General features: G+C 37.1%; 9 protein-coding genes across 9 annotated transcripts; 4 read left to right on the top strand and 5 right to left on the bottom strand.

The window, feature by feature from the left end:
* Positions 1–144: 144 nt before the first annotated feature.
* Positions 145–3,258, bottom strand: C5L36_0A01720 (uncharacterized protein; the record flags this gene model as incomplete). The annotated part of the gene is made up of 1 exon (XM_029463183.1): positions 145–3,258. One exon carries the CDS (start codon positions 3,256–3,258, stop codon positions 145–147), a length of 3,114 nt encoding a protein of 1,037 aa, XP_029319043.1.
* A 609-nt stretch (positions 3,259–3,867) lies between these two features.
* C5L36_0A01710 (uncharacterized protein) lies at positions 3,868–8,082 on the top strand (the record flags this gene model as incomplete). Its single annotated transcript, XM_029463182.1, has 1 exon — positions 3,868–8,082. The coding sequence occupies one exon, from the start codon at positions 3,868–3,870 to the stop codon at positions 8,080–8,082; it is 4,215 nt and encodes a 1,404-aa protein (XP_029319042.1).
* Positions 8,083–8,249: 167 nt separating this feature from the next.
* On the bottom strand, positions 8,250–10,055 carry C5L36_0A01700 (uncharacterized protein; the record flags this gene model as incomplete). Its single annotated transcript, XM_029463181.1, has 1 exon — positions 8,250–10,055. One exon carries the CDS (start codon positions 10,053–10,055, stop codon positions 8,250–8,252), a length of 1,806 nt encoding a protein of 601 aa, XP_029319041.1.
* A 390-nt stretch (positions 10,056–10,445) lies between these two features.
* C5L36_0A01690 (uncharacterized protein) lies at positions 10,446–11,210 on the top strand (the record flags this gene model as incomplete). The annotated part of the gene is made up of 1 exon (XM_029463180.1): positions 10,446–11,210. One exon carries the CDS (start codon positions 10,446–10,448, stop codon positions 11,208–11,210), a length of 765 nt encoding a protein of 254 aa, XP_029319040.1.
* A 179-nt stretch (positions 11,211–11,389) lies between these two features.
* On the top strand, positions 11,390–14,110 carry C5L36_0A01680 (uncharacterized protein; the record flags this gene model as incomplete). The annotated part of the gene is made up of 1 exon (XM_029463179.1): positions 11,390–14,110. One exon carries the CDS (start codon positions 11,390–11,392, stop codon positions 14,108–14,110), a length of 2,721 nt encoding a protein of 906 aa, XP_029319039.1.
* Positions 14,111–14,332: 222 nt separating this feature from the next.
* Positions 14,333–15,577, bottom strand: C5L36_0A01670 (uncharacterized protein; the record flags this gene model as incomplete). Its single annotated transcript, XM_029463178.1, has 1 exon — positions 14,333–15,577. The coding sequence occupies one exon, from the start codon at positions 15,575–15,577 to the stop codon at positions 14,333–14,335; it is 1,245 nt and encodes a 414-aa protein (XP_029319038.1).
* Positions 15,578–15,922: 345 nt separating this feature from the next.
* Positions 15,923–17,638, bottom strand: C5L36_0A01660 (uncharacterized protein; the record flags this gene model as incomplete). The annotated part of the gene is made up of 1 exon (XM_029463177.1): positions 15,923–17,638. The coding sequence occupies one exon, from the start codon at positions 17,636–17,638 to the stop codon at positions 15,923–15,925; it is 1,716 nt and encodes a 571-aa protein (XP_029319037.1).
* Positions 17,639–17,895: 257 nt separating this feature from the next.
* Positions 17,896–20,286, bottom strand: C5L36_0A01650 (uncharacterized protein; the record flags this gene model as incomplete). The annotated part of the gene is made up of 1 exon (XM_029463176.1): positions 17,896–20,286. One exon carries the CDS (start codon positions 20,284–20,286, stop codon positions 17,896–17,898), a length of 2,391 nt encoding a protein of 796 aa, XP_029319036.1.
* A 251-nt stretch (positions 20,287–20,537) lies between these two features.
* C5L36_0A01640 (uncharacterized protein) lies at positions 20,538–22,577 on the top strand (the record flags this gene model as incomplete). Its single annotated transcript, XM_029463175.1, has 1 exon — positions 20,538–22,577. The coding sequence occupies one exon, from the start codon at positions 20,538–20,540 to the stop codon at positions 22,575–22,577; it is 2,040 nt and encodes a 679-aa protein (XP_029319035.1).
* Positions 22,578–22,594: the final 17 nt, after the last annotated feature.

The following is a 22,594-nucleotide window of genomic DNA, read 5'->3' as shown; positions in this document are numbered from 1 at the left end:
GTTATCCCCTTGGATTATTTCATATGTAAGTTAATAGTTTTAACGATTTCATTACTGAATTATTCTGATAGGAAATTTTACTTAATGTTATATATACATATCTCATAATCTACAACACAAAAATATATACCGAGAAATGAAAAATCATTCCTCTTCATCATCGGATTTACGTCTGGATTTATCTAATGCCGCAGACCTTCTGGCTTTTTCAAACTTAGACTCAGAATACAACGGATCTGACGGTTCAAGTGAAACGTCTCTTGAATCTGAGGAATAAGTGCTATTATTGGATGAGCTATCCTCAAAACTATCATCATTTTGGTGAGAATTATACTCTTCCGATGTTGTTTCTTCATAACAATTCCTAGAGTCTTGTTTGTTCCTATTAGAACGTAATCCAGCGTTTCTCTCAGAGCTTGAGAGATGTGATTTCCTCAAATGAGGGGGCAATGTAACAACAGCTTGACTGGAGTCAGCATTGATGAAATGTTTGATTTTATCTTCAATACCCAAGTCAACAACTTCTCCGTCACCGGGAATTAAATCACCATTAGTCATTTGATTCATTTCTTCATCGAGTATTTCCCTTCTTTTCTTCAAACCAAAATACTTCAATGCCTTACCAACTAAATTCCTATTATATTGGTCTTCACTTAATCCTTCTTTGGCTTCAAGAGCCTTCTGTTTCTTGACGTTGACTTTGTATCTACCTAGAATTTCTCCATCTTCATTTTCAATGATAATATCATCATCAACTCTAAAGCCATGTAATTTTTTCGTTCTACGAGGAGCAACATTTTTTTGCAGTAAAACATCACCAAAGTCAATGACTTTCTCCAGCGCACTCTTTGAGGCTGTTGTATTGGATCTGGATTTTCCTTTCGATTTGTACGTCGTCGATCTTTTCGATGGCTCCTTTTCTAGCACATTAGCAATACTAGGCGGCTCATCAATGTTATCTGCTGAGTCATTTTGTTCCTTTTTTTCTTCTGCTTCACTAGAGGGAAAAAAGCCAAGACTTGTAGCAAGCTTTCTAACTGTACCTGAGCGTGATCTTAAAGAGTTCGAACGGGAGGCTGAACTTAAAGTGCTATTTCGACTTGGAACAGTATGCAAAACCTCACCATGTTGATCTTCTATAACTAGTTTATCTTTATAATTGATCGCTTGTGTTGGTATCCTTAATTGTCCATCTTCATCATAAACAGGCTTAATGTCATCCTCATCGATTTCAAAGTTTTCTGAAATTTTCTTCATAGCCTCAGGATTAACATGAATTGTACCTTCCATATCATTTGCAATTACTTCTTTTGAAGTATCACTATGTTGAGTGGCATTAGAAATAATTTTCTGGAGAGGCAGTACCAGCTTTTTCTGCTTATCTAATGGCACATTTGTGGCTTCGTCAATCTCGGAGATAGAGTTGTTTTTTGAAGAAATCGATGGCTCATTACCAACTGGATAATAAATCGTATCCTGTTTTTCATCAACATCATCTTTATTAGCTTCACGATCCTCATCAGGATGGTTTTTACGCCCATTTTTTAGGTCTAAAGTTTCAGAAACGGGTGGTGCCTTCCTCTTTTTACTTCTTTTATGTTTGAGCAATCTCTTCTTCTTCTTTCTGTTAGCACCCCCGCTCGGCTTAACAGGCACACCAGAAGTTTCAATGGTTGGATTGGCACTAATCTCATTGAATCTTTCCATTCCAATATTAGCATTGAGTCTAGCATTCTGTTTTTCATCTGCAAATTTCTCGTCACTAGATCCCGAATAAAACTCCCCTTCCTCTGAAGGAGCCATGGTGTCAATCCGTTTGATCGAAAAAGAGGTTCCAGATCTTTCGATTTTGGGTAATCTGTTAAACCAATTTCCACTTCTAATATCTCCACTTTCCGCCTTAGTCCATGTCATAGTAAACGTCATAGACTGTAGCTGTCTACCTAGAACCAGAACTGCAACCGAAGAACCATGAACAATGATGGATGTAATGATTAAAAAGCATACCGTAGGCCAGATAATTCGAATCAACTGATAATATTCCGATTCTGTTGGATAATTCGTTGTCGGACCATGCGATATATGCAAGATATCGGCTTCCAAGTCAGCTATAGCTATAATTGCTGCAAACACTGCACCCACACCAATTGGACCAAAATGACCAACGAAGAAAGCTTCCTTCCAGTTTTTCAAATCCGGATTTATGAATTTAGTTAGCAGTACTGCTGGGAGTCTTCTTAAAAGAAGAACAACAATAGCTAGACAAATTAATCTCCAACAATTCAGGCCCAATTCGGCATTGTTAAAATCACTCCAAGGAACAATTGTACCAAAATAAACGAAATATGCCATGTTCAATAAGACATCGATAACTGTCGAAACGTTGGATTCTTCTGTTCGATCAGTAAACCATCCATCCCACGAGAATGCTGTTCCAGCAGCAAATGATGCTAACAAATCATCAACCCCCAAAATAGAGCCAAATCCTGCACACAAAGTGGCCAACATAATATAGAAGGCAAGGAAAGACTCACGATCAATTAAATCATGTCCTTCAGCAAAGCGCAAAGCTTTTCTGCATGAATAACCGAAAATGGCACCCATAATAGCACCAAAGAGACACTCGTATAGAACAGTAACGCATATCCAATTTTTAGCAATCTTGGAAGCATCACCCTCATGCAGAATAATATTAAGCGCAAGATAAACAAATGGGACAGAAACACCGTCATTGCATGCCGATTCAGCAGATAGTAAGTTCCTTAAATGAGCCGGGACTCTTTTCGCAAACTTACCTTTACCGACAACCGCTTGAGCAAGAATTGGGTCTGTTGCCGTGACACAAGCAGAAATTAATAATCCGTAGCCAAAAGTTAAACCTGGAATGATTGCATACACAAAAGCACCAATAATTAACCAACCAGCAGTCATACACGGAATTAGCAATAGAAAAAGCGGAAACCAGTGATGCAACACGTATTTCTTGGGTAATTCCACTGAAACTGCAACGATTTCGACACATAGAAGAATTCTTGATATTTCTAATGTAATATTAAAATAATTACCCCAAGTAAATGGATTGAACCAATTCAAGGCATGCGGCCCGACAATAAGGCCATAAAGGGTGGCCACCGACGCCTCACCCAAATATAATTTTTCTTTCACAAAAAGGGAACATAAAGCAAAAATGGTAGAAAATACAGCAACAATTGCATAGGCAACATGTGTTTTAGAAGTATCTAGTTGATCCCAAACCATGAATTCTTTGGGTGGTAAAGTTTATGCTTTATTTTAGAGGGAGGTGCCTTAGAGTTATAATTTGGGATATTTTATAAGTAGCAAAGTTCAAAACAGAAAGTACTATAGCAGACTGTATAGTTTGCAAACAACGAATAATGAATGTGATCGGAGCCTGTGTTTTGGTTGTCAAATGAAGGCAACTCTGCTTGTAACTCTGCTTCGTAAAAATAGATGTGATTCCTTTTGTATGTTCAAACTTTCCTTTTCTGCGTAACCTCTTCAGATCTTCTCCTTAGCAATAGATAAAACCAAAATAGAAACTATCTACGTTTAAGTAAAAGAGATGACTTATTGAAGGTGTACTATTTGTTAGTGGACATGCTCAAAAGGGTTTCTCCAGATATAGGAAGGGTTCACCTAAAGTAAAAAGTTTGTAGCGATTGGAGAGCATTGTTTGACTATGCGGCACTTGCAAGATATCAAAGCGCGAGTATTTTTTTTTTCTGGAAAAGTGCACAAGAGCATGATTTTTTCTTTTTCCTTCAGTTTGATGTAGCTACTGTTGAAACTTCTCCAAATGTGAGACTGGTTCATCAAAATAGTGATCGTAGAGATCTTTCCACGTGAATGGCAAAAAAGTCAAAGAAGAATTTACCAGAAGAGGATATCCAACGAGGTAAGAAGGCTGGGAAGAACGGGAAAACTTTCAAAAATAGCAAGGATGATGTTGTTGATAATGGGAAACCAGCTAAAACAGGTAGAGCAATGGTTGCTCAGACAAGTTCATGGACAGGTAAATTGCCAGGATCCTTGCTACACGAACATTGTCAAAAACAGAAATGGGGTAAGGTGGAATACGATATGAAGAAACTCCCTGAAGGGTTCATTGCAGTCCCTCAGATTTCATGGGAAAATCCCAAGACCAAGGAAAATATTCAGATTAAATTTTATCCCCCAAAGCACATAGTAAAACCACAAGAAACGCCAATTGAAGCACGTCATTACGCTGCAACTTATGCGCTACATAGAATAGCTTTTAACAAAAATATACATATGGTTTTACCGTCAAACCATAAGGCTTTATGGAGCGAATTAGAAGCTGAGAGGAAGAGCATCACGAATAAATATCCCAGCAGGGCAAAATTGGACTACTCAAATGATCCATTTTCTGCATTATTAGAAAAGAGAAGAGAAGACGAAGCTAGGAAGAAAGAAAGTGAAGTTCGAGAGGCTGCCGTGGCAAAAGTAAAAAAGCCAGCAATTATTATCGGGTCACAGACAAATAATAATGTCAAAACTAACAATGAATTAAAGGTAGATAATGGTACTATAAGAAGTGATAAAGGTCAAAATCTTGGTAGGGGAAAATTTGATAATTTACAGCAGGTTAGTTTTCCAAAAAAGGTCTGGGACAATAGTGTGTTGTTTGACATTAATCCTGAACTTCGAGTTTCAATAGAGGATTCAATAAGAAACCATATTGAGTGGTCAGATGAAGAATCATCAGTTCATGAATATGTTAGTAATACCAGTTCATATACTGAGTTGCTTGTTCAGTTAGGGTTCCGAAAAGTTCACGTCTTGGAAGCTGTCAAATATACTTATACTCTAAACGACTCACTAGAGTGGTTGATTTTTCATTTACCAGAAGATGATTTACCATTTTCTTTTGTCAGGGATGAGACCGATTCTAGTGTGAGACTGAAAATAACGAAGGATTTAAACAAGGAGCGTTTAATTACTCAATTGATGAGAGGCGGTTATAGTAGGAATGAGTCCATTTTTGGCTTGGAACACTGCGATTACGATATTACAAAGGCGGCAGTTCTTCTTACGAATAACCTTTTTGAGAAAAGTCTCAGCTTAGATTATCCTGATGGTCTATCATCACTTGAAGATTGGCTCGAAGAGAAAAATAGCCTGAGGGTTATTTATGATTCCAAAATAGTGGAGGATGATCCTCCAAAAGATGATTCTTTCAGCATATTGTTGGATGTTTCAGGATTGGCTTCAAAATTACTATCTTTGAAAGTATATAGATCCCAAAACTACCCTTATGATATTTGTGGTCTACTATTGGTTGTGAATGACAAATCCTATACTTTGCCAAGTTACATAAAAAAATCGATCATAAGTCAACTTATAGAATACTTGGCTAAAAATGGCGCATTTGGAATGCCTTATATATACACTTGCATTGACTGGTTGGAACATAATATTTTGAAGGTGATTGAAAATCCAGGTCCTTTGTATATTTCTTCAAATGAATTGAAAAAGAGTAAGGGTTTACTCACGGTACCCAAAATACAAGGGCAAAAAAAGACAACACAAAGGAGGATCAGTGAAGAAAAGGTTGAGATCAGTTATAAGGCAAGAATTGGCTCTTCTAAATACCAAGAATCCATTAACAAGAGGGCAAAATTACCTGCGTGGAAACAACGTGAGTTAATCGTTAGGACAATCAATGAAAATAATGTATGCTTGATAACAGGTGAAACTGGTTCAGGAAAATCGACCCAAATTGTCCAGTTTATTCTTGATGATCTCAATAAGAGGAATGATTTTTTGACTACTATAATTTGTACTCAACCGCGGCGTATCTCTGCGATTGGGCTTGCCGATAGAGTATCCGAAGAAAGAGTGGATAAATGTGGTTCAGAGACAGGGTATATTATCCGTGGCGAGAACAGAACCTCGGATACAACACGTATTTCATTTGTTACTACTGGTGTTATGTTAAGAATGATTCAATCTATCTTTGGAAAAAATTCTTCTCATGATTCGTTTTTTGAAAATCTTGGCTATATCTTTATTGATGAAGTCCATGAAAGATCTATTGATAGTGACTTCCTACTAATTATTCTCAAAAAAATGACGAAAAACTTCCCTAAGCTGAAGATTATATTGATGTCAGCAACAATTGAAAAGTCTATATTTAATGGATATTTTGATCCGCGTAAAAGTCAAATTGCTCATGTTCATATAGATGGCCGTACATTTCCCATTGATGATTATTATTTAGACGACATTATTGATATGACAGACTTCAAAATATCCAATTACAGAAGCAACCCCTACGATGATGCTCTCGATAAAGATGAAACTTTCAAACCTAGAGCAGATTCCAAATATTTTCAGTCGGGTAATATAAACTATGATTTGATTGCAGCATTAGTATATAAAGTTGACGACGATCTTAATGCCAAACAGGATGATGGCTCGATTTTAATCTTTTTGCCTGGTGTCATGGAAATAAAGAAATGTTTGAATAAAATTGAAGATGCTGGATTTTGGAAATTGCAGTTACATTCGGCTTTAAGTTCGCAAGAGCAAAGACGAATTTTTGACAAACCACCGACAGGCAAGCGTAAAGTTATAGCATCAACGAATATTGCTGAAACGTCCATTACTATTCCAGATGCAGTTGTTGTAATCGATTCAGGTAAAGTTAAAAGTGTTCAATATGATTCTAAGTCAAACAATACAAAGTTAGTAGAAATTTGGGCATCACAAGCGGAAACAAAACAACGTAGAGGTCGTGCTGGTCGTATTAGAAATGGAATTTGTTATAAATTATTTACAAGAGGAACAGAGCAGAAGATGATTTCTCAGCCCATCCCTGAGATTAAAAGAACAAAACTTGAATCTGTTTATTTGGTTGTGAAAGCAATCGGTGTTAAGAATGTTTATGAATTTTTGCAGGCTGGTTTAGATCCACCGGATGAAGATAATGTCAATAATGCCAGAAGGGTGCTCTGTGATGTTGGTGCATTGAATTTGGACAGTGATAATTTAACATGCTTAGGCAAATACCTATCGATGTTACCGACTGATATAAAGTCAGGAAAACTTTTGATTTTTGGATGCATTTTTGGATGTATGGAAAGCTGTTCAATTTTGGCTGCAATAGGAGTCACAGGGTCTCCTTTTACATGCAAACAGGAGGATAGGGATCGAATGAAAACAGTTCAGCAAAAATTTGGTCAAGACTCGGGTGACATGGTTGCTATTCTGAACGCGTTCAATGAGTTTCAGTCTTTGAAATCGATGAAGGAAAAGCGAAGGTTTTGTTCAGAAAATTTCGTCTCAATCTTGCGTTTGAACGATATAGAATCAACTAAATTTCAATACATGAGTTGTTTAAAAGAACTGGGATTTATCCCATTGGACTATGGTTCTGTAAGAGCTTCAAACAGTGAAGCATTTGATTACTTAAATAGAAATGGTAAAAATACTAGCATGATACAAGCACTAGTCACTGCTTCATCATACCCTCAAATAGCCAGAGTACAACTCCCAGAAACGAAGTATGCTCAAATAAACGGTGGTGCGGTTGCTCTTGACCCAGAGTTTAGGAAAATTAGATATTGGATCCGCAATGAAAAGCACCGTAGGTTGTTAGAGAATGAAGGAGGCAAAGGACCACATGAGTCAGGAGAAACAGTATATCCTTCTAGTAGAGTTTTCATGCATCCATCTTCCTCTTTGTTCATCAACGAGGAAAAGTCGAGCACCAACCCTCCTTTTGTTGTATACAATGATTCCCAGGAAACAAGCAAACTCTATGTCTATGGGATTACGCCTACCAGTGTCACTTCAATTTTGTTGTTCGGAGGTAGAATTTCTTATGATTTAACCGGGATTCCCAACAATATTAGATGTAGGGGTATTATAATGGATAGTTGGTTGCCAATTAGAACATGGTGTAAGAATGCTGTTCTTATTGGAAAATTAAGATTATTGTTGGATAAAACAATCAATGCAAGACTCGAGAATCCAGGTAGTCATGAAGGTAATGATGTCTTAGAAGTTATTGAAAAGTTAGTCAAATGCAATGTTTAAAAATAAGTTTTCAATTATTTAGGGTTATGTAGATTAAAGTTGTCATGATTCAAGTAATCTTAGAATTTCGGGTGGTTTTTTTTAGTCAATAAAATATTCATTTAACCACCATTATTTTAGTAAAACCCAAGCTATATTTTGCAATGCATTGGCAGAATGAGTTAATCTTACTCATTAACCTTCCATCCACCATCTTGCTCCACTAAAACCTCTTCATTTACCCAAAACTCTAAGCTTGATTTCAATATTTGTAAGGGCATTTTCAAGTTCATCAACAAGATACCAAGCTTAACAACTGGTATTTTGGATTCGCAGATATAATTGATAACAGCCAATTTATCGAATGAGACCGTAAAAGTCTTAGTTTCACCCCGTATTAAGATATCTAGCGTGGCCAACGATACCTGAGGGTGTAATCTGAGCTCTTTTTTTCGTTTTTGTTGTGTATAAACATCCTCATATGATTTGAGGACCACTAGCAGATAATCGGGTAGGACAAACGAAGGTATTTCCTCCGGCAAATTTGGCCAATATAGATGGCTCAAAAAGACTCCATGAACAGCTCCAATTTCTGTATTCGAATGAAGATCTTTATCTAATTCCTTACTTCTTTTAATATCGTTAATCATGATGTCAACCTTGCTAAAGTCATCATTGCTAAACTTTGCTTTCAATAGTGCCAATTTTTGTAGGGTACTTTGAATGTCATAACCAGTGGTATAAAGCAGTTCCCTCGAGAAAATATTGACAAACTGGTTTATAAATACGCTGCTGTCCTCAAAAATCGTTGTTAGAGAATCAATTATGTCATCAATCTTACCGACCTGGAAATCGGGGAGGGCATCAACCGGATCTGGCTCCCAGTTCAAAGTTCTCTTTTGTAAACTGCAAAGCGAATTTGTCCCAAAATTGTCCTCCGTTATTTTCTGTAGCTGGACGTTGAGTTCTATCAACCTGTTTGTCCTTTTGTTTTTATCAAGTAAGCCATTAACCACCTTTTCTACTGTATCTTCTCTGCTACGTAAATGCTGCCTGATTGGTCGAGTGACTTTGTCAAGCAAGACACCACGATGATCAATAATCAAAAAGGAATGTATCGTTTTAATGTAGTATATTATAATGTCAACCGTATTGGTACTTGGGATTAAGAGTTTGGTATTCAAATCATTTATAAATTGTCTTACAAGAATTTCCTTTTGATCTTCTTTAGCAAGACATACATTGAACTCTTTCAATGTCTCAGTGGATTTTGGATAACTATCAACCAGCTCGTAACTATCCAGAATTCGCCTTGATATTAATATAGACTTTGCAATCATATTAATACATTGATAGAATTCGTTTCTATTTCTCAAGGAAACAAATGAATGAAATCCAGGATATATTTCCATATCCAACCATATAACAAGCTTTGAATATACAGGCTCATCGCAGTACAGGGTTTCAATTTTTTCGACTATTCTCTTCTTCACCACCTGGTAGATCAAGTTATCTAAATCATTTGTTAAGTTAATTCTCCCCAGTACTTTGGAGATTAGAACTAATTCAAGTTCATAAGAGGGCTCCATAAGCAAACTTATAATATCATTCCAAATGGATCTAATAAAGCCTTGGTAGATTGCAAATTCAGTTCTCTTCAATAGGGTAATATCAGTTTGTCCTAACTTGAAAATGAGATATAATAGTCCCAGATGCGTCGACGATGATTCAATCCACTTTAGAAAGTTGATTGCATTACCATCATAAACTTTATTCAGTTGTTTTGATTTTGCGTATAAGATCCTTTGAAATACGGGCAAGAAAAAGTGTGAATCAGGACAGTCCCTGATTAAATTCTGAACCACGGTTGGGATCTGGACATCTTGGTAGTCCGAAGATGTAAAAATTTGTGAGTTCAGCCATTTCAGCAATATTTCTGTCTCATCTATTGGTGGTTCGCCGATATATCTATGAGGTGATGTTGTTTCTCGCATTTGTATTTACTACTCTGCACTTACTCCTGTTTTCCTTGCTATTGAATAATACCACTGTAAAAACAAACGCAAATAATTCATGGAAGGAACTATTTCCCTTTTTGGACAAATTATGGGAAATTCGCTGATGGTTTGACAATCGTAAAGCCTTCTTGGCATAATTCTTCTGCCTGATTAAAAAGATTCAAGGGAAGACTTCCAAGAAACAAGGTTCTTCACCGTTAGACAGACTTTTCTTGTTTACTAAAGACTGAAAAAGTGATAATACTAAAGCTTTTGCTTTTCTTCTTTTACGATTCTTTGTTTTTTTTTCAGCTATAGCTTTATTTTACATTTGAGCTTATCCTAGTAGAATATTTTTGGATTACGAAGATCATTCTAAAACAAAATATGTTTTCTGCAAAGATTACAAATTTTATACAAGTTACAGGGTGTGCTGATGAAACAATCGCAGATTATTTTCTCAAGAAGAACAAGCTACACCTTAACAACGCCATTGATGATTTTTATGCAAATGGCCATGTGGTGGTTCAAGAATCGGCAAACGCTAAAGTAATTAGCCAGATATTTGACAAATATACAGACAATGATTCTAAAGATCAAATTGGAATAGATGGGGCTCTGTCTTATTTCTCAGACATGGGAATCGACGTTGAGAATGACGTCGAAGCTCTGATTGCCGCATATATCTTAAAATCGCCTAGTACATGCATTTTCAATAAAACAGAATTTGTGAGTGGCTGGTGCAATGTATCGCCTGAAATAACTTCAGTAGCAGACATGGCACGATACCTCCATCATGCTAAAAACAATTGTGATTTAATGAAAAAAGTGCATAATTTTGCATTTATGTATGCATTAGATGAGGGCGAACGTAAACTCGAAATTGATGCTGCTGTTGCGTTGTGGAAGATTATATATAAGGCTGACTTTGCTCATTTTGAGGAAACAGGGAAACATACTACAGTCACAAAGTTTGTTATTGATTTCATTGTTAGCGGGAAAAGTGGGAAATCTCAGATAAGTAGAGACGAATGGGAAATGTCTTATGATTTCTTTGTAATTCCACTGGTGGAGCTTGAAAATTACAGTGAATCTGAAGCCTGGCCTGTCTTAATGGATGACTTTGTCGACTTCCTATTTGGGAGAGTATGATAGGCTTGAAGATTTAGGGAAGCCTCCCTCACTTTTGGAACATGAGTTTTAAGAGAAAATTAATTTTTCAAAAGATTGAAAAATTTTTAATCAAGGATATATACCTTTTTGTATAGATTCTTTTGTAAGGTGCCATATATTTGCATAGGCAAATCGAAAATAAAAATAGATAAAAGGAAATGGTCAAGTCATATCCAAGATATATCCAAGATACAGTCTTTGGTGTGATTTCCTCCAAATCGAATATAATATATAACAGAAAGGCCAACAGTGTTTACGCATCGGCATTGGACTCGATTATTGAGTGGAATTACAAGACGCAAACGCAAATTTCGACCATTACCGATAGAGTCACACCTGGGGCGTTAAACTCATCTTCGTTGCTTCCACCGGCAGAGATCACGAGGTTAGCATACTCTTCATTTGCTAATTTATTAGCAATTGGTCTTTCAAACGGTGATATAAAAGTATGGGATTTATCTACAGACTCCCTAATAATCAAATTCCAAGGCCATAAATCTGCAATATCATGCTTGGAGTTTGATACCAATGGCACGCAGCTAATTAGCGGCTCCAATGACACTACTATTATCATCTGGGATTTAATTTCTGAAGCAGGATTGATCAAGTTTAAAGGTCACAAGAATATGATTACATCAATTCATTATTATAATGACAACTATTTAATTTCCACTTCCAAGGATGGTTTGCTAAAGATTTGGGATTTGAAGGTTAACCAATGTATTGAAACACATCTAGCACACAACGGTGAGTCTTGGTCAATGTGTAAGTTCACCTATAATGATAAAGAATTTTTGTTGACTACTGGCTTGAATGGCGAGTGCAAAATTTGGTCTTTGAATATGGATTTGGACGATGGCAACAAATTGAAAGAATTTGGTGTTTTTGAGAAGCAAAGCAAGAACAGGGTTGCCGATGTCAAGTTTGACGAGCATAACCAATTACTCATTCTAGCAAATGCAGATAAAATGGTAGAAGTTTTCCGATTAAGATCCGTGCAGGAAATAAAAAAGGCTACTGCAAAGAGAACAAAAAGATTATCCGAAAAGGGTATGTCGGAAGAGGAGATTCAACAATCATTGGAAAACTCCAAGATCCAGATGTTAATATGCCCATTTACTATTATTTTTACAGAATCTAAAATCAACAACATTTGCCTACTTAATAGTAACTCTAAGGAGGTCAATCTAGTTGTCAATAATTCAAACAATACACTTAATTACTGGACCATTCACCTTCCTGAAAACGTCAAAAAACACAACAACATCAATGACAAAATATCTGTTTTGAAATATTCTGTCGATAGACCCGGACACAGAAGTGATATCAGGTCTGTTGACATCAATGATGACGACACTTTACTTTATACAGGCTCGAACAATCAAATCAAGATTTGGAATTTGAAAACACTGAACTGTATCAGATCCATCGAAAGGATTGGTAATGTTTTATGTGGAAAATTTCTCCCAGGAGGTTCACTTTTAGTTGTGGGTCTAAAAAACGGTGATCTGAAGTTGATTGATTTGTCTACCTCTGAAGTTATTCATCACATTGAAAGCGCACATGACGATTCTATTTGGGCCATAGAAATAACCAGTGATGGTAAAACCATTCTCACAGGTTCTTCTGACAAAACGGTAAAATATTGGGAAATTAAAGTCAACACTTTAGAAAATCAGTTGAACCTTTCTCATGTAAAATCGTTAGAAGTAAATGAAAGCATACTAGCATTGAAAATTTCTGCCGATTCTAAATACCTGGCTGTTTCATTGATGGATAATACAGTTAAGGTTTTCTTCTTTGATACCCTCAAATTCTATTTGAGTTTATATGGTCATAAATTACCTGTATTATCTATTGATATATCCTTTGACTCCAAAGTGTTGATTACATGTTCTGCCGATAAAAATGTTAGAATCTGGGGTTTGGACTTTGGTGACTGTCACAAATCCATCTTTGCCCACGATGATTCTATTATGAATATCAAATTTTTCCCACAGTCACACAATTTCTTAACCTGTTCGAAGGACAAATTCATCAAATATTGGGATGGTGACAAATTTGACCAAGTGCAAAAATTTGCCGCTCATTTAGGTGAAGTTTGGGGCCTAGCTATAAACTCAGATGGTGAATTCTTTGTTAGTATTTCTCATGATTCCAGTATTAGAATCTGGAAGCAAGACAATGATGAAGTTTTCATTCAAGAAGAAAGAGAAAAGGAGATGGATGAGTTGTACGAAAATGAATTGTTAACTTCACTAGAGGGTGATGATATAACACCAAGAAAGACAGGTGAAGATGAAGACGAAGAAATGAATGATGCGGAGGCAGTTAGATCAAAAACGATGGAAAACTTAAAATCCAGTGAAAAATTGATTGAAGCTTTAGATATGATGGACGATGAAGAGAATGCATTATTGAAAGCAATGAACACAACACCAAGCCAGAATTTATTTGATACATTGAGTAAGATCAAACCAAACCAACTGGAAGATAGCTTGTTGGTTCTGCCATTCAGTTACTCTGTAAAGTTGCTTAGTGCCATCAACGAATGGACCAAGGATAATGGTTTATTACAAAAAAATAGTGCAAGATTGAATGTTATCTCTCGTACACTATTTTTCATTGTTCGTAGTAATCATTTGGAATTAATTTCTCAGAAAGACGAGGTCTTCAAAAACAAAATGATCACTCTAAAAACGCAACTGAGGTCAACTATTAAGGAAACTACCAACGACATAGGATTCAATGTTCAGGGCCTCAGATTCTTGCAGAATAAGTGGTCTCAAGACCATAGCCACATTTATGCAGATGATGATGAAGCTGCAGAGGCTACCTCCGATAAGGTTAGAAAGAGAGTTTACACTACCCTTGCATAGCTTAATGCTTTTTTAGTTTTTGTATTATTTATAGAAAGTCTACAAGCTCTTCATGACTTGTGTAATAGAGCTTAAGAATTGCACAACAATCAAGACATATCTTATAACTAGAAAGAATAATGCATTAGTAGAGCAGCGATTTCCACTAGCTAAGGTTATTTTCCAATCAACAGTTTCAATACATCATTTGAACTTGAGAGACTAAAAGATTATCCTACTCCTTTACTTTTTCGTACACCAGTTTCGTCCTATTCCTACCTGGTATCCGCATAATTTCGGTTCAAGCCATAAACTGATAATTGCGGCCAGCACAATACCAAAGCTGTCACTAACCCCAACACAACCAAGAGCAAACTCTCTATCTTCATTCCCCACTTCATCTGAGACCTTCATAAATGTGTTTACATACGCTGCACCACCCAGTAAACCCTCATACAAAATAAGTAGGAAAACCACCCAAATGTTCGGAATTAACATGTACATGCTTTGTAAAATACAAAATGCTAAATTGACGAATTGTAAGATGCCCATCAAATACAAATTGTGCAGTTTAATAAAAGAGCCTGATGACCTTGATATAAAAACACCGACTTGATAGAGTGTACCATATGCAACATACGAATCTCTGAAAGTATCAAACGGGGTGTCCTCTAATGGGAAAAGCATAGTTGGAGCAACACCTTGGTTGATTGTATACTCAGCAAAATAAACCACGGATAGTGGCAGCATGTAGACCCAAAAGTAATTCCTCATTTTTGTCAACATTGTTTTCTCAACGGTCGTCTCACTAACAAATGTGCTTTCATACAAATTGATACCGTTGGTTATCTCTGAAGGATCGTCATAATTAATTCCATTATCTTCCATTCTAGTTGAATATGCGTAGAGCACTGGAGTGGGAAGATAGCAATAGTACACATATAAATGAATAAAGGGGAACAAAGAGCAAAACCTTAAAACCACATCAATTGGAAGTTTGAATATTGTTGTTAATACTAAAATCAGTCCAGCACCAATCAATCCAGCAGCACCCGTACCACTTGACCAGCCATGGATTGCGGTATTAGAGCTGTCCTGGTTATGAAAATGGCTCAACTGCAAAAACGTAGTTTCTCCCAAACCCGAGGATAAAGACGCCAATACAACACCTAGCAAGACAATGTATAACGGAAGAGCTAGTGAAGTTAAAAACATACCAGTTGCGGATAGGGCTACAATGATGGCCAATCTCAGCCTATAGTTGATGCCTAGACCTATCTGTGTTTCCCTATGGGTGGTTTGCTTAACAAGCCATGGTAGTGCCAATTTTAATAGAAAGGCGGGTAGAATATCGGCCAGTAGAATTAGTGATTTCGGTGTAGTGGGAGACACCAAATCGTGAGCTGCTGTGAGGATGATCACATATAAAACATTGTTGACTAGCCCAAAAATGAAGAAAGAAAGGAAAGTTGGCGATATATGCAGCATTGTCCTATAGTTAACCAAAGATAAGGATGTAGAGAAAGGAATGAGGAGAGGCCAAAGAAAAAAAAAACAAAAACAGGATTCATGTGCTGTTGCGAGTTGCTTTATCACGCTATTGAATTTTTGTCTGTAGAGACACTACAACACCCAAAGGGCAGACGGGGAAGAAAAAAGTCCTCAGTTTCCAAGATTTCTAATCTCAAAAAAATAGACTTTATTACGTATTTATAAATAAGGTTAATTATAGACAAGAGAGACATAAAATATAAATGGCATCATGAATTAGAACGTAATTGGTGATAAAATATAAAGCACTGAGTAAGATATTTTCAAATGTGGCTAACTTAATTAGAACATACCTGGCATGCCACCCATACCTGGTGCAGCAGCAGCAGCAGGGCCCTTTGGTTCTGGAACATCAACAATAGCACATTCGGTGGTTGCAAGTAGGGAAGCTACACCAGCTGCATCAACTAAACCATTTTTGACAACCTTGAAAGGATCAATAATACCCGCTTCAATCATATCAACGTATTCACCCTTGGAAGAGTCGAAACCAACGTTGAATTCATCAGCATATTGGTCCAATAACTTACCAACAACAACGGATCCTTCACCACCAGCGTTTTCAACAATCCTCTTAGCTGGTTTAGTGATTGCAGCCTTGATAATGTCAACACCCAACTTTTGATCAAAGTTTTCAGTCTTGACAGAGTCCAACACTTGAGTTGCCTTTATTAATGCAGTACCACCACCTGGCAAAATTCCTTCCTCAACAGCAGCTCTGGTTGCACATAGCGCATCATCATATCTATCCTTCTTTTCACCAACTTCAACTTCAGAAGAACCACCAACTCTAATGACAGCAACACCACCAGAAAGCTTTGCTAATCTTTCATGTAACTTTTCCTTTTCGTAATCAGAAGTGCTTGCATCTTCAATAGCACCTCTAATTTGTTCGCATCTTTGTTGGATGACATCCTTAGAACCTGCACCGTTTAAGATAACAGTGTCCTCTTTAGTAATGGTGATTGCGCCCGCAGAACCTAACAGTTCTGGGGTGGCGTTTTCAGGCTTGATGTCCAATTCCTCAGTGAAAACGGTACCACCGGATAGAATAGCAATATCACCTAGAATGTTTTTTCTGTTATCACCAAAACCTGGCGCCTTGACACAAGCAACTTGGACTTGTCCTCTTAATTTGTTTAAGATACATGCAGCTAAAGCTTCGCCATCAATGTCTTCAGCCAGAATCAAAAGTGGTCTTCTCATTTTGTTAGAAATTTCCAACGAAGGTAGGATGTCTTGAATTGAGGAAATCTTCTTTTCAGACAATAATAGTAATGGGTTTTCAAATTCCACCTTACCAGATTTAGCATCGGTGATAAAGTAAGGAGAGATGTAACCCCTGTCAAATCTCATACCTTCAGTTACTTCCAATTCATCTTCTAAAGTCTTACCTTCCTTGATGGTGATAACACCTTCCTTACCGACTTTTTCCATTGCGCTAGCCAACATGTTACCGATATGAGAGTCACCGTTTGCAGAGATAGTAGCAACTTGTGCAATTTCAGCTGAGGTGGTGACTTCTCTCTTGTGCTGTGATAAGAAATCAATGACAGATTCAACTGCAGCTTGAGAACCTCTTCTCAAATCCATTGGGTTACAGCCAGCAGCAACATTCTTGACAGATTCAGAGAAAATAGATTTACCCAAGACGGTAGCAGAAGTGGTACCATCACCGGCAGATTCATTTGTCTTGGAGGCAACATCCTGTAAAAGCTTGGCACCCAAGTTTTCAAACTTATCCTTCAAAACAATGGACTTAGCAACAGTAACACCATCCTTGGTAATCTTAGGAGCACCAAATGGTTGTTCAATAAGAACGTTTCTACCCTTTGGACCTAAGGTGACAGAAACAGCGTCTGCTAATGTTTCAACACCCTTCAAAAGTGCAGCTCTACCTTCGACACCAAACTTAAGTTCCTTATGTGCGATGGTTCTAATTTGGGTGGTTTGCTTTAGAGATTGTCTAAGAGAGGAAGATGATGCAAATCTTAACATTGTATATCTAGTTATAGAACAAACTAAAACGTGTAAGCTTGGAAAATGTACCTGACAAAACTGGAGGTCTTTCTACCATCATGAGTGGTTTCTCCACAGAAACATGTAGAGAGATCCCTCGCTTGTTTTTATACAAGGCGCACCTCGAGAAAATCCAAATCTTTGGTCCGTACTCGGAACTTTGTATTTCAATAAGAGAACTTTCCAGAAAAAAAAAAAAAAAAAGGACAACATACAAACAGGGAATAAAAAAGATGTCACGTGCCAGCATGAATACGATGCTCAAGATCAGAGACCAACATCTTGAGCTGTTGGAGAAGGTTCTCCACAAGTTTTTGATTTGTATCATTGGTAGCAACACCGCATACACGCTGAAAGCACTGCACAAGAGAGGCAGCATCCCGGTATTCTTCCATATCAACAAGGGAACCATACTTGGTGCCGTTCTTTCCCGCACGGCCCCGGACGCTCCTTTGGAAACTCACATCAGGGTCATCTCTCTCTTCAAATTTTCGATTCATTTCATAGAGCGGAATTATAACGTGGTCCCGAAATACAAGCAATAGTGTGTCATGAATGTTCAAGTCGCTCCATTCACCCAAGCTCCCCATTGTGTCCTTTCTCGGTAGTTTAGGAGCACTTCCGCTAATCTCGGGATGAATAAGGGTGTTTGTAAAAGTATGTATTTTCTCTCCTCCGTTGTAAAGAATAGAGTCTGCCTGACGATGAATGTTACTCTTTTCACGATGTCCATTGGCAAACTCCAGCTCAATCGGTAATAAGATACTTGACAGTTCAAACAAGATATCTCTTTGAAATATATCCCATAGAATGCTTGTGCATTTCTCAAACCTACCCGGAGGCAACATCCCAAGCCCCAATAGCCTGCTAGTGGTTCCTGCATCATCACTCTCACTTGCCGCCAATATATCGTTAGTTGGCACAGAATGGTTGGTATAGATACTCGTTCTTGTGTTATCCATAAATGAAGCGCTGGTCTTTCTTGTCTCCCCAACACTATCATTGGTATCAGTGAAGATGGAGCTTTGGGACGGTGCAACAATTGGCAAATCCATTACACTATTACTATATGTCTGGTCCACAAAAAATGAATTGTCCATGAAACTGTCACCAAAATCTTCATTTTCAACTGAGCTGCTATGTCTTCGTGTACCATTTCTTGAGGCTAACGAATTTATGGTGTTTACCCTTTTTCTTAGGGAATCATTCGTGCCCCGAATGAACTTGATAGAATCCTTTGGCTCATCGTAAAATAGTTGATTGATCATGACGTTCATATTGCTTCTTAACATATTCCGGATTTCGTCAAGGACTTTACTCATGGCATCAAATTTAGGCCCTGTTTGAATTATTGGTGAGTACAGACCTGATGATAGTCTTGATTCATTTGTCATAGGAGATCCTATAAATGAGGCAGTTGGTTTCATAAAGGGTGTTTTGTACTGACCATTATCATCGTCATCTGTTATGGTACCATTGTCAGATGCGTCTTCAAATTTGTAAGCTGATGTCGAAATTTGAGTAAGGCTAGGAACAGTTTTGATAGTTTTACTAAAACTACTACGGCCATCACTGGCTTTGATAGTTTCTTCCTGTAATTTCCTTATTCTTACATATAAGCTTACTAATTTGGTCACATCTTCAATGGGACATTTTAAGTTTTCACCCTTGAACAGTGGCAATAGCAAATGTTGGATTCTTCCAAACAAAAACAAAGAATATTGTTCACATTGTTCAAAATTCAGAACCTGACTGGTTATCATCATTTCAACTTCCCCAACGTTTATATCACTCAACGCATAAGAGGATCCAGATATGTTATTCGTGTAGTTCTTTCCGTTGATAATTATATCGTTTGTCTTGGTGCCTATTTTCATACCATTTTTTATTGAGTCTTTCTGCTTTCGTAGAATGTTGTGATAATGATAGTTTTTATACTTTGTAGAGTTCAATAGCTTGAGCTTATCACCAAAGGAAGTTTTTTGTTCACTATTCATTTTTCCTCCAAAATTTCTTCCAATTGGCGATTTCAGCTCTTTAGCGGCATGGTGGTGTTGGTGTCCTTCTGTATGCAAACTCAAGCCCAGCCCGTTCAAAGTTTCATTATTTATATCTGACAACTTCTTGACCTTATGCCCTGTCTTATGCAAAAAACGTCCCAATTTCGAGTCTTTTGTTTTCTCATATATGCTTGCATTACTAGAAACCATACCAGAACCTGAAGACCCAGTAAAGGAATTATTCCTGACATTATTAAACTCAACATTATTAGCCCCCAGATAGCTATCGTTACTTAGATTCCTATTGGTTAATGTCCCACTTGAGTCATTTTTAAGTGAATATAATGAATTAGATCTAAGCTGCATGGGTGGAGGAATGTCCTCTGAATATTCGGACTCAGATCCAGAATCTCCTAAACTATGCTTCATATTTTCTAGACCCATTGAATCATCTGTTTTAGCACGGTGGAAAAAGTGGGATAGTTTCATAATCTTTTTGTCGATTCTGGCATCCAGTGAATGTTTATCTGTGTGGGTATCAGATCTGCTCAATGATAAAACATCTGCTGTTGAACTCGTATTTTGCCGAGTCAATGACGCTGTCGACTTTTTATGTCTTAATGACATGCCTCAAATGACGGGGTCGTATTACTTTTGTGGAATGATACTTTGCCAACCTGAATTTAAAGCTAACTAAACAAAAAATAAAAATAGATTATTTGAGATAAAACAGGAAAGTTTCGTGTGTACACTCAAGATTTCAAGGAATCAGAGATGATGCGCTGTACGCAGCAACTGAGACGCAATAGAAAAGAGCAATAACGTATTCCATTTCTTGCATATAGAACCTACATAATAGTTAGAATTGCTGATAAAATATGAATGGTGAAATTGGGACCAGTCCTTTGGAGTTCAGGGATGACTATTTTGCTGCAGCGTTGTCAAGTGATGATAGTGAGGAATCTACCTCTCTTGGTTCCAATTTTCATGGACTCGAAAACGCATGCATTACTGATGGAAAGTTGCGGAAACAGAAGTCTATAATCAGTCTTAATGATACCAATAGGAAAGGCATTTTGTTCAATAATATTCGAACAGAACCTACTAGTGGGTTAAATTTAGAAAACGCAAGCGTTAGAGCACCGAAGAATGACGAACCAGAAGACACCAGCTTGAACCTGTTAGATGATTCCTTCTCCATATTATTAGAAAACAATATGAATGATGTACATAGTGATAGAGATGACACCCTTGTAGGAAGAGTCCCAAGTAAAACTGGGTTTCCATATGAATCTATCAAAGACCTAGAGAAATCGGATGAAAATGATGATCCTAATGAATTCTTTAAAAGACGACAGCAATTTTTTATTCTCTCAACAGCGGGGAAACCAATATATTCGATGCACGGATCTTACGAACTGCTTGTGGTTTACTCAGGAGTAATCCAGACAATTGTGTCTTTTTATAAGTACCCAACAAAGGAGGAGAACCAAGAGTCAATCAAATGTATAACCTTAAAAGATGCCAAAACAACGAAACCGCTTAAGTTTGTTTTTCTTGATAGATCACCGTTAATACTTTTGACAATTATAAAAGAAAGCGATGCAACCCAATTTGAATTGGAACAGCAGCTTGACTTTCTCTATAGTTTTATTATTTCAGCTTTATCAAAACCATACATCGATAAGATCTTCAATAAGTATCCTAATTTTGATTTAAGAAATTTACTTGGTCAAACAGATTTGCTCACTCTAGATTCCATCTGTGAGGACCTTAGCAATAATACTAATGTCTCACAAATATTGGGAGGGTTACAAACGTTGCGCATGCATTCATCTGCGAGGTTAAAATTAGAGAGAAAATTAATAGGTCACCGAACATCAAATTTGCTGTACGGGCTAATTATAGGCCCCGATCAAAAACTAATTAGTATAGTACGGCCTAAAAGACATACCTTACATACCTCAGACTTGATGATTCTTTTTGAAATGATTTACAATACAAATACTTTTAAGTCAAAGAATGATGAGGACGAGAAATTGAGAATAGTTACGAATGAAACATTCTGGATTCCCCTTTGTTTACCAAAGTTCAATTCTTCGGGTCATTTGTATACCCTAATCCAATTCCACCAATTGTACGATGAACGTTTTTTCAAGTTGCATGATATAAAAATGACTGACTCTGCCCAGATTGATGAGGATTCTACGAAAATAGGGATTATCTTGATGTCACCATTCAAAGAATCATTCTCCGAGCTTAAGTCCATCTCGAATGCCATTTCCAAAGATATTTTATTTGATAGATCTATATATTGTGATATCTGGAAGGGAGTCACAGCGAAGGGCAGATTGGTGGTTGAGAAGATATTGCTTGACCAAACCAAAAAGAGTATGAACAGTGGTATTTCTGCAAAACTTACAGTATCTTCAATAATGAACACGCTATCATTTCAAAATGATGAGAGGCCGGAAGACCAGATAATGCAGTCATCAGATGCCAGTGGAGAAATGATTCATTTTTCAGCGAAGAATAAACAGCTAGTTCAGTGTATATTCCCAGAATCATTTAGCTTTGACATAAAAGAAAACCATATTAGGCGTAATATACTTGAAATCTACAAATACTTGAGGAGAAGGTTACAGTTTGTAAGCAGTGATTTGTACGTGCTTGAGGAAGACAACAAAAGTGTTTCAGACCTGGAAGGCCTGGGGAGTTTCAAGAATAATATAGTTTACGAAAAATGGATTAATGAGGGTCACGGCGAGATTATTGTTGGATTTGGCTATAAAGCAGGGCCTTATGAGATAATGATAATAGCTAAAGGAGATAAATTTGATGAGTCTACGATGATCAAATACAGTATTAAGATACTTAAATGGTGTAGAAAACAGCAACGTACTATTTTTATCAGCTAAGTTAACATTTGAAATTC

Source organism: Pichia kudriavzevii, chromosome 1, assembly GCF_003054445.1.
Source record: "Pichia kudriavzevii chromosome 1, complete sequence".
NCBI classification, from domain to species: domain Eukaryota; kingdom Fungi; phylum Ascomycota; class Pichiomycetes; order Pichiales; family Pichiaceae; genus Pichia; species Pichia kudriavzevii.
This window is presented reverse-complemented; position numbering and strand designations above follow the sequence as displayed.